At 42.3% G+C, this 12,863-nt stretch overlaps 1 protein-coding gene across 6 annotated transcripts in view; it reads right to left on the reverse strand.

The window, feature by feature from the left end:
* The window catches only part of CERS4 (ceramide synthase 4), a 44,869-nt gene that overhangs the window by 3,933 nt on the left and 28,073 nt on the right, over nucleotides 1-12,863 (reverse strand). For all 6 annotated transcript variants that reach the window (XM_064497553.1, XM_064497554.1, XM_064497555.1 and 3 more), the window contains 7 exons: nucleotides 11,335-11,452; nucleotides 8,792-8,910; nucleotides 6,017-6,074; nucleotides 3,357-3,407; nucleotides 1,166-1,258; nucleotides 421-549; nucleotides 27-133 (listed from right to left, as the gene is read on the reverse strand). In XM_064497553.1, coding sequence (XP_064353623.1) covers nucleotides 27-133; nucleotides 421-549; nucleotides 1,166-1,258; nucleotides 3,357-3,407; nucleotides 6,017-6,074; nucleotides 8,792-8,910; nucleotides 11,335-11,452 — 675 coding nt within the window. The remainder of the gene's footprint in view (nucleotides 1-26; nucleotides 134-420; nucleotides 550-1,165; nucleotides 1,259-3,356; nucleotides 3,408-6,016; nucleotides 6,075-8,791; nucleotides 8,911-11,334; nucleotides 11,453-12,863) is intronic.

Consider the following 12,863-nt stretch of genomic DNA (forward strand, 5'->3'; position numbering starts at 1 on the left):
TTCCCTTGACTGCAGCACAGACTCACGTGTAGGGGAAAATGACCAGGCGGCTGATGAGGAAAACAGCTGAGAAGATCATAAAGAGGCAGTTACAACTTTTTTTCCACTTCATATAATTGAGTATCTTAGTTGGCTGGAAAGACAAAGAACAATAAAAGACAACAGATCAAGACAGTTCATCTGCACACGCTCCAGGAGGCTAATGAGCCACAGATGACACAATCTGCACGCAGGTAATCATGCCCCCTCCTGGCTCTCTACAGAAAAGCCTAGGATGGGCCAGGAGATCAGTACTGAGTTGTCTGTGAAAGCCCCATAATGCTCAGCCCATACTGTGGTAGATCAACATACATACACCCGCTGGCTGACGAGCACCACCCCCACCTAGGCTTTGCCTTGCACATAAGCTGTGGAGCTCACCTCTAGGAAGCAATCAGAAGCATCATGAATCACCATCACCAGTGTCCCAATGCGGATGTAATTGGCACAGTACGAGAAACTGATCAGGAAGATGGTTGCAGCGTGATGGACTACCTGCTCCTTGAAGTCCTGATGGGAAAGGGGACAGAACAGAATAAGACATGCAGTGTACTTTCTCCCTGGTTAGAGCATGCCTCCTGCAGCAGCAATAAAATCTCTCTATCCAGTTAAGTAAGAAACCTCCCACTATAAGGTCTAACCCATATAACTCTTTGACCAGACACATTCTAGAAATATAGGCAAGCAAGAGACCCACGAGTAACGAGTTTATGGTGTAAACTGAGGATCTCACAGCAAAGAATGTTCTCTCCCCCTTTATACCGGTAGTGGTCTGATGACAGCTCAGATCAGAAGATGGAATAACAAGCTTCCCTTCTGCCACACAGCAGTGCCCACATCCATCTCCATTTTTTGCCCACATGCATGGTTACCTGTTTATACATGTGTCTCATACCCCCAGCCTCTCTGATGAAGACTCCCAACCACCCTCCCTTTATAAAGGTATATTCCCAGCCTTATGCAGGTGTATGCCCATGCAATCACGCAGCTGTTGGGGCATTGGCCCCTAGGAACGCATGCAGCCTAACCGGCAGAGATTCATCTCTAACCCTGTCTCTACGGTCAGTGCAGTCTGTTAGGCCTGGGTCCTGTTTGTGCTTGATTCTTCTGTGGGGCTGTCACTCACCTTCCTCTTCACATCAAAGGGCAGGGTGAAGACAAGTGAGCAGTAGAAGGAGAGCTCCAGCAAGTAGTACCAGAACAGGGAGGGTTGGAGAGGCTGCAACATGAAGGGAGAGATGGTAATAAACCTATCAGGTAAGGTAAAGCAAGGGCTAGAAATGAAGACCCCTTCCTAGGCCAAAGAAATGTCAGACAACCAAACCAACAAGGGCTGGTTCTTGCAGCTTTAGGGGAAAATACTTCAACTGAATAATGCAGTCACTTACTAAATGGCATCTGTGCTGAGGTGAAAACAAATAGCAGAGAAAACTCCACTTCGTGCTGCACTATGTGGAAGATCAAGGGAACCATGCATACTGCTAGTACCATGGGGCAGATCTGAATATTTTTAGAATTTCTTCAGTGCTGTGCAGATTCCTGAGAAGTCAGTACAAAGCTTTAAAAACTACCTATACTGTGTATCTCTGAAATAGATGAGCAATACCTGAAAAATATCATTCCTTTGTTAGGATTCAAGGAGATGCTTCAGAGATCTTGGACTCTATCATGTTTTTTTCAGTCTAACCAAACTTGCAGTGGGTGGAAAGTACAAACCCACTGTGAATAGTTATCAGTATTCTTCTGGGTAATTTTTCTGGGGTCTTACAGCTGAAAAACTAACAGCTTGGACCTACTGAGCAAGACATGTACTATTTAATAAGTAATTTTTCTCTGTTGTAGCATTAGATAGCCTCTTTAAAACAGACCCTATTTGATAAAAAAATCCTATGACTGAAGAGGCTTTGCAACTAGCATTCCAAAGAATCTTGGTGTATAGTGCTCCCAAATACCAATTTATTCAGGCTTTCTCTATTCAAAGTATTGATTTATGGTCTCCATAGCTTTTAGTTTGCTTTTGGATGTGTTGGTGCTACTGTGTGGTATTAACATCTCTCAGGCTGGTGTGTCTAAGGAGATAAAAGTCAAGGGAGTATTCCAGATCTTCATGGGATTTGTGTAGCTTGCATGGACCAGTCTCACAGTATCAGCTCCGCAGTGCCCAATGATTCTTGCCTCCTGGTGCCAAGCGTGTTGTCCTGGAGGCTGCAGCAAACCAAAACTGTCCACCTTTGGAGCAGGAACCAGTATTCTGACTAATTTCTTCATAATGCTAATCAACCCTGTAGCAGACAGCTGCTCTAACGGTACAGAAAAAACTCTTCAGAAGTTGAAATCGTTTTTTTCACTTTAATGAAATTTAGCTCTTTTTTATGTGCCTGCTGTGGCATCCACAGCAGTGAGATATAGGAAGGCTGCTGCTATACAACAGGCTATAGTTGTCTTCTCTAGAGAAATCAGAGCGCATAAAAACATAAAGGGAAAGGCAGAGCAGTCAAAGGCTCCCGTGCTCAGCAGGGGAAGCCCTCATTCTAACTCTTTCAATATCTCTGTTATGGAAGTATGAATAGCCAGGGAGGCAGCTGGGCAAAAAAGTACCTGGCTTTTTGTTGCTATCTTTGCTCCCTGTGTTGATGATGAAGGAGCAGATTTTCTGCCTGGCTGGCAATTTTCTTTGAGGTTATTCTGGTCTGGGTTGATAAGAGATGTGTGCTTTCCAGCCCTCTGGATAGCTTTTCACAGTGCTGATGTGAAAAAATAGAGAATATACATTGTAAAACTGTAAGAGAACATCCTCTGAACTTAATGGGAATGATGTGCTATTACTACTGGCCGTACTGCCAGTTCCACTGGGAAATGAGTCGCTAAGGGAACACTGTGGACAGCATTCTTCAATACAGCTGAAAGATCTTACCATTCAGAGCACACCCTCTGCTCTAAGCACTCTCCACCAAAGTCTTCAATTCTTCTCCTCAGACAATATGTCCTTCTCTGGCCTCAATCTCCTCTACAAACTAAACAGCCTTGGAAGACTCATGTTTTTCAGTTTCTTGGTTTATCTGGTCAGACCTCTCACTTTCCTTTCACTTCTGCGGATTCTCCTTCTGCTGTACTGATTCCTCCTCTATTGCGTTTACATTACGACAGACACAAAAATGTTCTGGCTAGACAGCAATCTGGTTTTTAATTCTTGGGGCTTATTGGCCTGAATTTAACTCAGTGCCCTCTCCTTTGTCATTAATACAACCTGACTTTGGAAAGAGATCCAAAAACAATACATGAATTATAACAGCAATTTTCGCTCCTGGATGACTCACCTGTTGTGGATATCCTGTCCAGCACTCTCTATGGTCCCAAAGCCAAGGCTTCTGGAAAGAAAATGCAACATGAATACGAGAATGCCAGAGGAATTGTTCTCTTGCTAGCTGCCTAATTCCTTTTGCTTGTTACTGTTACATATTTTGCTGTGTTTTGTTATACACAGAGCTGGTAGTGCTGTCTGGAATTAAGCTGCCAAGAGGCTTCCACTACAGGGATCTGCAGTTGCTTGTGACATTGCCAATTCATGACTACTGAGCTGAAACTTCACATGCTGTAAATCCACTTCCAAAAAAAAAAAAAAAGGCCTGGGGACAGTTTCTGCCAACTTGTTTGTAGCCTTTTTCAAGTTCAAGGGGTGGGAAAATATATTATGAATATATTAAAATATTCTTACAACTATTTCATTAAGAATCTCTATGGTTTAGACCAGAGGGTGTCAGGAAAATGTTTTCGCTCTGTGAAGATCATGCTGCAGTCTGTTAAGTAACAAACCTCTGGAAAAACCCTGCTTTGTTTACACTTCATAGAAACTTGGTAGTGACTAGAAACCTGGCAGCTTAGAAACTTTCACAGAAATTTGGCAGCTGAAGTCTCCAAATGTTCTCCCTGCACGGAGCATGCTCTGACCCTTTGCAGTGCCTAGATTTAACCAGAGCAAGCATGTCTGTATAGGGATGATATTCTACATCACAGCCGTAGAGGTAATTTTCAGGAACAGTTCTACTGGGATCCAGACACCAGAGCTTAAAGCAGGAAGACAACATTTCCTGTCCTCTTACGGAGCCCCTGCCGGTACATAAGCAATGCAGAAGGCAAGGAGGAGGCAGTGGTAATAAGAAGCAGTGTGCAATAGACAGTCTGCTGCTGGTTGGGAGTGGGATGGGGAGTAGGATTTAAAGCAAATACAGGTATGGAACCAGGAAAGATGTGTGATGTGGAATTAGAAAGGATGGAGCAAAACACTCTGAAACTGGTATGGTACACCATGTTCCTTAATCCAGAAAGGAACCTCGGATCCCTGAACTTAATCATTCCTCTGCTACCAGCAAATAAATCTGATTTCTGGTGGCCTAATGTAAGACAACTTTCAACCTGCTATTTCACTGACTCATGGAGCGAAGGTTTATGCAGTGAGTCTAAAGCTACTCAGACAGAATTTAAGTTTTAAAGTTTGCTTTTTTCAAAAAAAATGAGGTTGTTTCATGAAAATAAATGCATATTAAAATACTACTCAGATTACAAACTCAATATGCGAAAGTCAGGAAATGTCACAAGTAAAGATACCCTGTCACATTAATTAATTGTCCTTCTCTTCAATATACTCATTTTGGTACAATTTTAATAATATGATCACCTGCTATTTTGCTACAGGATCCCTAACTTGTTTGGAGGTTCTGGGGATGAATCTAGAACTGTCATCTGATGCCTCATTTTTCTGTGGGAACTAGAAGATGTGTACAGAATGAAGAAAAGACTTCCAGGAAAAGAGAAGATGATCTCTCATTGTTAGACTGGTCAGGTGACATGCATAGCAACAGGATTTTGCCCCTTCTATGGCCACAGGTATCTTGTATGGTGCTGAACAGGTCATTCATACCGAATTTTCATAGCTGGCCTCACAGAATATCTTTCTGTTCTGGTGTACAGATCCACAAAACACTGCAGTTGGGATTTAGGAACCTCTACTCCTCTGCTACCTCATCCTGGAATTCCCACACTCCTAAGGTATCTTGAATTCAGACTTGAATGTTTTCTAAGGAATGAAAGATCCCCACCTACTAAGGTCAAAAAGTCCCCAGTTGTTACAGTAATTAGCAGTTACAAGCACAGTTTGGGCCTACTGTCTTGGAATCTGTGGATTTTCCTTTACTTAGCCTCTCAGAAGGTCTCAGTGTAGAAGACTTAAAGCTCACCTAAGGATTTGGGTTTAGCAAAAGAGCTAGGGGAACCTCTAAAACACAGCTAGAGGATGGCTGGTGTTCCTAGTCCCAGCTGATACCACAGCTCAGTGGCTGTGGTATCAGCACATGCAAGGCACACATATGGCTTCCATTCTCTTTTCTGCCTACAGGGATTCAAACCCTTATCCCCCAAGCCTCAGCCTCCTCCTGTTGAAGTAGTTCCATTTGTATCAAGATCATTCACTATTCGTCAAATCCGAGAAAAGGAAGAGGCATGAGCCTGACCCTCTCACATCTTGTGTAAGGAAGAGATGTGAAAGTGATTTAAATTGCAGACCATGCTCCAAACAAAGTCTGTGCATTTTACCTTAAACAAGTACTGGATACAATATATAAACAGTCCCCAGGGAAAAGACCGGCCCCAGGATCCTTCCATCTCAGATAAGTGTCCCACCTCTCACACCACAGAAACGTACTTTCACAGCTGCAGACAGTGGCTCACAATCCAAATTCGCTTCTGCTTTGCCAGAAGAAGAGAAAACTTCTTGTTTTGAGCTGGAGTTTGGAAAACATCCTAAATTAAGCCTGGTTCAATATGTTTGTGATCTCTTAAGTGTGCTGTGGAGAGGATATACACTGACCTGGTGGGCAGTCCTACATAAAAAGGTCTGAATGGACAGGTTTGATAACAAAACCTGCCATTCTAGCAGGCATTCACTAGATAGAACAACAGGTGATACTGCTTGTATACTCACATCATACAGGATAGCAAGTCCAGTGAAGAAAGAAATGATGTAAAATGTAAACCTCCAGCTACAAACAAACAAACAAAACAAAGCATGTTAGAATCCCATTAACCACGAAGCTGCAAATCTGTGTATCAATCAGACATTCATTCAAAGAGTAACACTATGAAGTCAAAGAAATACATCAAAATGTTCAAGGTTTGTTCAGATGATATCTGGAGTGTTTCTCTGCATGTCTCTAGCACATTCAACAGATTTCACAATGAACAATTCTTCCGCTTTAGAGAAGGTAGAAAATATGAGAATCCCCTTGACTAAAAGTACCCAGAGAATCACCCCAACCCTTCCCAGCACTAGTAGATACATATGTAAAAGTCAAATAATAACAATCACTCTCCTGGGTGTTTGGAGATTAGGCATGCTAAATTCATTAGCATGTAAAACAACTGATTACTGTCATATTTGGTCTCAGTCAGGAGCTGGTAATGAATTGCACATATTAATCCCACATAGAAGTACACATAAAATATGTCTGTCAATGTACATTAATATAAAATAAAGTTCAGTAGACAGAGGCATTTCATACCAATATACGGACACAAAGTAAGGTATGAGGGGAATTTTACCCCAGCTGAATCAAGGAGTTGTTAATAGGCTAAACACAGGAAATGAATCTTCAGAGAAGTAAAACGGTGTAAAGCAGTCCTTTACTTAGCAAAAATCTCTATAACAAATCAGAGATAACTAAATATTGAGAAAGAGATTTCAACTGTGAACGAAACCTCCAGGGGCTCGAAGAAAGACATAATCTATACAAATCCACTATGTCACATCAGAAGGACATTCCTTCTGCAGACTGCAAAAGATGAAACAGAGCAGGTGGAAGGACACCATCCTCAGTAAGCTGAGTCAGAAAAGTATTTACCGCAAGTCAGCTGAGTGCAAGGAGTAAGAATTTAGATTTGATCTTGATGGAAGTAGATTAAGCATGGCTTCTTTTCAACTCTTTGCCCACAGCTTTTGTAAACATTTATAACTGTTGCTATCTGGGATATTATAAACAAATAATGTGTTCATCTTTTTCATGTAGGGTTTTTAGTTAGGCGTTTTGAATTAGAGGTTGAGTATTAAGTGGAGCACAAGATGATGAGCTCAGGAGTGATGCCTATCCTGTAGATATACATTTTTGGTCAGATGAATGCCACTGTAGGTATTTAATGTTTCCTCTTTCATCTCTGTGGCCTTCCTGGAGGAACCTACTCCCTTACAAGCATTGCAGAGCAGCCACTCAAAAGTCTGGCATGTGAGGCAGGCTCAGGAGAATCCTCCTTCTCAGTGGAAAGCTGAGCCAAAACCGACATTTCTGAGAGGGGCTAACTTGAGACCTTTTAGCAAAAGATTCTGTGGATTCTGATGAATGTGCTTCTGCATTCTGGACCCATTTCTATCCCCTGTCCACCCCGTGTATGGGAACTGCTCTAAATGCTGTGTAAAATCAGTCGCTGGGTGGTGCTACAGATCCACTGAGTGTTGTGCAACAACATAAACTCTCAGATCTTACAATTTAAGACAAGCTCAGGGTAATACTGCAGAAGTCTTTGTGGCAGTGTGATGAACAAGTGGGGCCTCCCCACAGGATCACGGAGAAGAGGCTGGGAACTGCTCACTAGGCTCACGAGCCCTTCCATAAGGGCATTTAGTGTAGAACAGTTATCTAGAGAGCTTTTCACAGTCTTTGATGTCTTGCTGGATAAGGACCCTGATGATCATCTGGTCTAGCCTTCTGTTGAGAGACAAGCCCAGCCCAGAAAGATCACCTAGGAATGAAGACAATGGGTGACAGCCCAGGAGCTCAAAGAGCAATACAGTTCTAGGCCTCAGCTGTGTGACAGTGTCACATGTTGGGTCATCAAGGCCTCAAAGCTTGGTGCTAAATAAGTACTCTATAAACCTGTTTCCAGCTGAAGACTATCAGAGCTACTGTTATGTTTCATCTCCAGAAAGCTTAGCAAGGACTAACATTTACAAAAGAGACTGACATGAGATTTAGTTTTTTCTGCTTAAGGTTAAGTACCTAAAAAGTGAGGAACCCAATGATAGTCCTCTTTTGCCAGACCTCCTTATGCCTCCACATAACCAGGAGGATTTCTACACATCCACTTCCAAGAAAAGTTTTGCTCCTTGCAAAATACAAGCTTTTACGTATATCCCTTTATCTGCCATTTTAAAATGGTGCTGTTTTTTTGTTCTGTTGGGCTCAACTGTCAGCAGAAGACAATCTAGCCCAACGTCTGCGACTTTTGAAAGCAATAAGGTGGAGAGCAGTTACAAGGAAGATGCAGCAGGAGCAATCAGCTTGCAGTGAAGCAAAGTGGAGTCATGGGAAGGGAAACAGAGAAGCAACAGCAGTCTGACCATTTTGGAGGCACTGAAGCAGCAGCAATACGGCAGGAAGAAGTAAAAAGCAAAACAGAAGGGAATTTTTCAGCATATGATCCCGTTTCAAAACAGAATGCCAGTCTTAAAAAGTCAGAAGCAGGGCTTCTATAAGGAATAAAGGTTAGACAGGAGTGAAAGGAGTCTTGGGAGTAAAAGTAAGGAGGAACAGCAAGGAGTGATTCAGTAACAAAGAAGCAGCAGCAGAGTAGGAGAAGGATCAGGTGGGGCAGGGAAGACCCTTTTTAAGTAGGAGTGGAGGGCAGCATAGGAGGCAGTGAACAGTTCGCAGAGCTCAGCCCCACTGAAAGGCCCCCACAGCTCAAGGCTTGTGCTCCCACCACTCACCAGGCCTCACAGAATTTTTTTGACAGATTTGGTCGGTCTATGTTCCTCCGGCGCCGAAACCACCTCTCCACTTTTCTGACTGGCAGGTCACACTGTTTGGCTAAATTGATCAGCTCACCCTAAAAAACAGGTGAGGAAGCAAGACTCAGAGTCAGTTTTGAAGGTCAAATGGGGCAATATGGCAATCGAGTCTGACCCACCACACAGCCCAGTGCAAAGAATCCCAGCTGGTGTTTCCCGGCAAGCCCAAGTCTGTTTAAGCTAAGGCATCTTTCTGAAAGCTGTCCATTTTTGTATAAAAATCCTAGATAATAGAAAATCTTTCACATACCTGGGAAAACAACTGGATATTAATGCTAGATGTTCAAACTTTGCATCTTTTTTCTGATGTGAATTACTCTAGTTTCAACTTTCAAACTGTCTCTTCTCCTTACAGGTGTTTATTGTCAAATCACTTCTTAACCCTGTCTTAAGGGATTGAGTCCCTTAAATCTGTCACTCCAAGAAAGATTTACTGCAGCTTAAGTAATTTTTAAAGTTCTGCACTGAATCTTGTTATGCCTTTCGGCATCCATGATCACAGGTAACACTGTTTTCCTGCTGGATAGTCTCCTGTTGTGGCAAACCTGTTAGGGATAATTTTTCCATATACCACTCACAGAAATACTGTAATTACCTTCCATCTTGTCCTTAGGCTCTTAAGAGTTTGGTGTATGACATGAAAGAAGTTTGTTGTGTTTTACTGCAATATTGCTTATGGAAGTGTCACCATGGATAGTCTTATTTTTCAGATAAGGCACTTGTCTTTCATAGAATGCATTGACCTTAACAAGTATCATGTGACAGTGAGTTACACAGTCTCAGCATGTAAGTACGTCCATTCACCATTTTCAAATATGCTTCTTTCCACTTTTACTTAGTGACTTCTGTTTTTGTGGTGGAATCAAATGGAGACTTGATTTACCAGGAGATTGATATATCTTTAGTGGACATTCATTTATCTTCTCCAAATCCTCCATAATGCTGTATGCCTCCCAAGGAGAGGGCAGCTAGGAACAGCAAAATCTCACCTCGGATTGAACAACTTAAAGCTGATTTATAAGGAGGAATCTGAGAGCTCATGAGAGAAGAAGGAAGTGAGAAGACTGGATGAGGTGTAACTGGTGAACTGAGAGAGCAAGGCAGGAGTCAGTTGCATAGTTCCTTCCTCCACGTAACACTGACATCAGAAGTCTCATCATCAGCTCTGGTATCAGACTCTCTGGGACCAAAATACAGGCTTCTGTTCATTCAGTGCCACATGGATTTGGGAAAAGCTGTTCTCTGTGTGGACAGCCTACTTACAAAGCTAAGCCTTGAGTCAGATATCTGCAATGGGAGTAGTTTTACTGAGAAATTTGCAGATCTCTCAGAAAACAGTTAGACAGGCAGCAGGAAAGTTAGGGACCATCTTACTGGCAAGCATTCCTGAGAACATTCTTTCCCACTGCTGGGGAGAAAGGCTTGCTGTGCAAGCCAGATGAATGCCTGTATTTTTATTTTAGCTTCTATTCCTAACCTGTTATATTGCTTTGAATCTGAAACTTCTAGGGCTCCCACAGCAGTAAGAATCATGCTGCAACAGTCTTGTCAATGTGGTAACACGTTTTTGCAGAAGAATTGCCCACTGGGAACAGAACCCTAAGCCACCTGCTTATAGGCCCTTGGTAATGGTAAATAGCCATTGCTTCAAAGCCAAGAAAACCTGCAAAAAGCAGCTGGAAGGGAATCTGATTCCCATCTCTACCACAGGAGTCACATCCAGGGACCTCACAGACAAGGTTAAACGCTAATACAGCCTCACTCTTCACAGTCCTACCAGTGCTTTTTCTCTCAGCTGCAGCCATTAGATCTCCGATTCTCCTGCCAAGATCTTCCAGATCACTCTTTTCATCTCCCATAGGAAAATTACACACCATTTGTGTTTGCAGTTTTCTAGTGCTCCTTACTCTGTATCTGATGACGGCTAAGACTTTAGCTGGTTTCCTGAAAGGCCAATCTCAAACTCATGGATTCCATGGCAACAGAATGATCCATCTGAGAACTAGGAATATCAAGCAATCCACACTGGCTAGGCTGCAAGGACTGGAAACATGTGAATCTACTTAAGGGATTTCATGTGCCAGTGATACTGTGGTTTGCTAATATAGGAAATGAATCCACGTACAATGCAAACACAAAAGGAACTAGGATTTGTTATCAGTATTTCCTTAAGGAAAGCAGTTCCCTATCCCTAAAAGTTTGGGGGTTAATTTTTTTAATGCAATCTATGGAAAGCTGCTACTCCTACATGTTCAGAAGCAGAATTGATGGCTGGTGGCATTTGCAGAATGACTCCTGCAGCTGGCTTGTGTCAGGTGGCCAGTGCTATAGTGGTTTCTGCTGCTTTGCTGAGCTTCCAAATATGAGTGTCATTACCAAACTTTAGGATTCCAAAAGTGATTTCTTTTGGCTAAAGATACAAGGGCTAAATCTAGAGGGAAGCAGAGGAAGAAAGGACTCGCCTCTTTTGGGTTCTTGCGGTGCATACCGTAGAATGTTTCCAGCACGGGGTTGGGCTGAGCTTTTGGTCTCAGCTTGTCCCTCACACCCAGTTTGCCACTGAGGGGCAGGGCTATGGTTCTGTAAAAGAAAAGAAAAAGGTTCAGCCAAGAAAAGAATATACAGAGTAGTGATTTCTTGTAACTGTTTTGCAGCACTGTGAAACACGGTGGTATCATATACAACAGCTGCCTCCCACAATTTTAAGTCTAAGCACAAGTATCATGTCAAATAGATCAGGTAGACAGAAAAACTATGAAAAAAAAAACTTGCAGCATAAACACTGGAAATTATATTCTACTGTCCTGGACACTGTGCTGTAATAATACACAAATTTGAATAACATTAGCAAATGCTACCATCCCGCTTTGTTAACTTCCAAATCCATTGTGCTTGGGTGTCCAGGATTATGGCATGAAGCCAAGCCTGGCAAAAAAGCAGACCTGCCCTTGGTCTCTGGCTTGCTTGCAGCTGTACAAGATTGATGATAAGGCCTAAATGTTGTTTATTGCTCCATGTAGAACACTGAATATAATGGCACCCACTTGAACTAAGGACCGGGGTGAGGATCGAGGTGGAGGCTCTAATAAACATGTGGGTTTAATGCAGAAGAAATATCCTGCTGAAACAAGAGGTCACTTGTTTTTTACTGAAAGATCTTTCCCCAGTTTTTCCTAATGCAAGACAAACACTGGTTGTATTGTAAGAACATAGCAACTGGAAAGCTAATTACAATGGGTGGTTGTGCTAGCTGGACACCTTCAGTCATTCATACTGAAACAATGAAATAATATCTGCATACAATGAAAAATACCTGCATACATATAAAAAAATCATACATATAAAAAAATCACCGGGAGGTAACAAAACTAGGCACAGAATTTCTGTGCTCAACAATTCAACTTCTCCACTGCAGATATTTTTCTCTCCCTTGGCAGTAGAAAACACCCTTCCAAAGAAGGCCCAAATTAACTACCTGCTCCCTGTCTTTATGGAGAATTAGTTGTTCTTTATTAATCACTACCTTTCACACACTGCCAGTGGTATGCAATTATCTGATTAGCCAAAAAGAGCAGGGTGCCTGCATAGAAGCACTTTTCAGCACTGCTGCAACACCAAAATCTCAAGATGACTTATCTCTGCATTTTTAAGTAGACACTTTGTGCTCAAAGTGCTAACAGCTCCCCTGAACAGTTATTGGGTTAGCAACTGTAGTCAGTGTTGAGCACAGTTACAAGCTGATGATCACCATGCAAAGCTAGCAAGTGCAGAGATCCAAGCCTCCTTGGATGCAGTCATCCCTAAATGATTCAGACACTGAACAATATCTCTTTTTTTCCACTGGACCAAAAAGGTTGAGGAAGCTACTTCATTATGTAGGTGTCTTAAGCTATTTTATCTAAAATAGCATGGGATACATTTATGACTGTGATTATATGGTGTGGTTGCTTGTGGTTCTCATGACAGAGCATGTCCCTTTAAGCCATGCAAT

This window comes from Dromaius novaehollandiae, chromosome 25, assembly GCF_036370855.1.
Source record: "Dromaius novaehollandiae isolate bDroNov1 chromosome 25, bDroNov1.hap1, whole genome shotgun sequence".
In the NCBI taxonomy this organism is placed as follows: Eukaryota; Metazoa; Chordata; class Aves; order Casuariiformes; family Dromaiidae; genus Dromaius; species Dromaius novaehollandiae.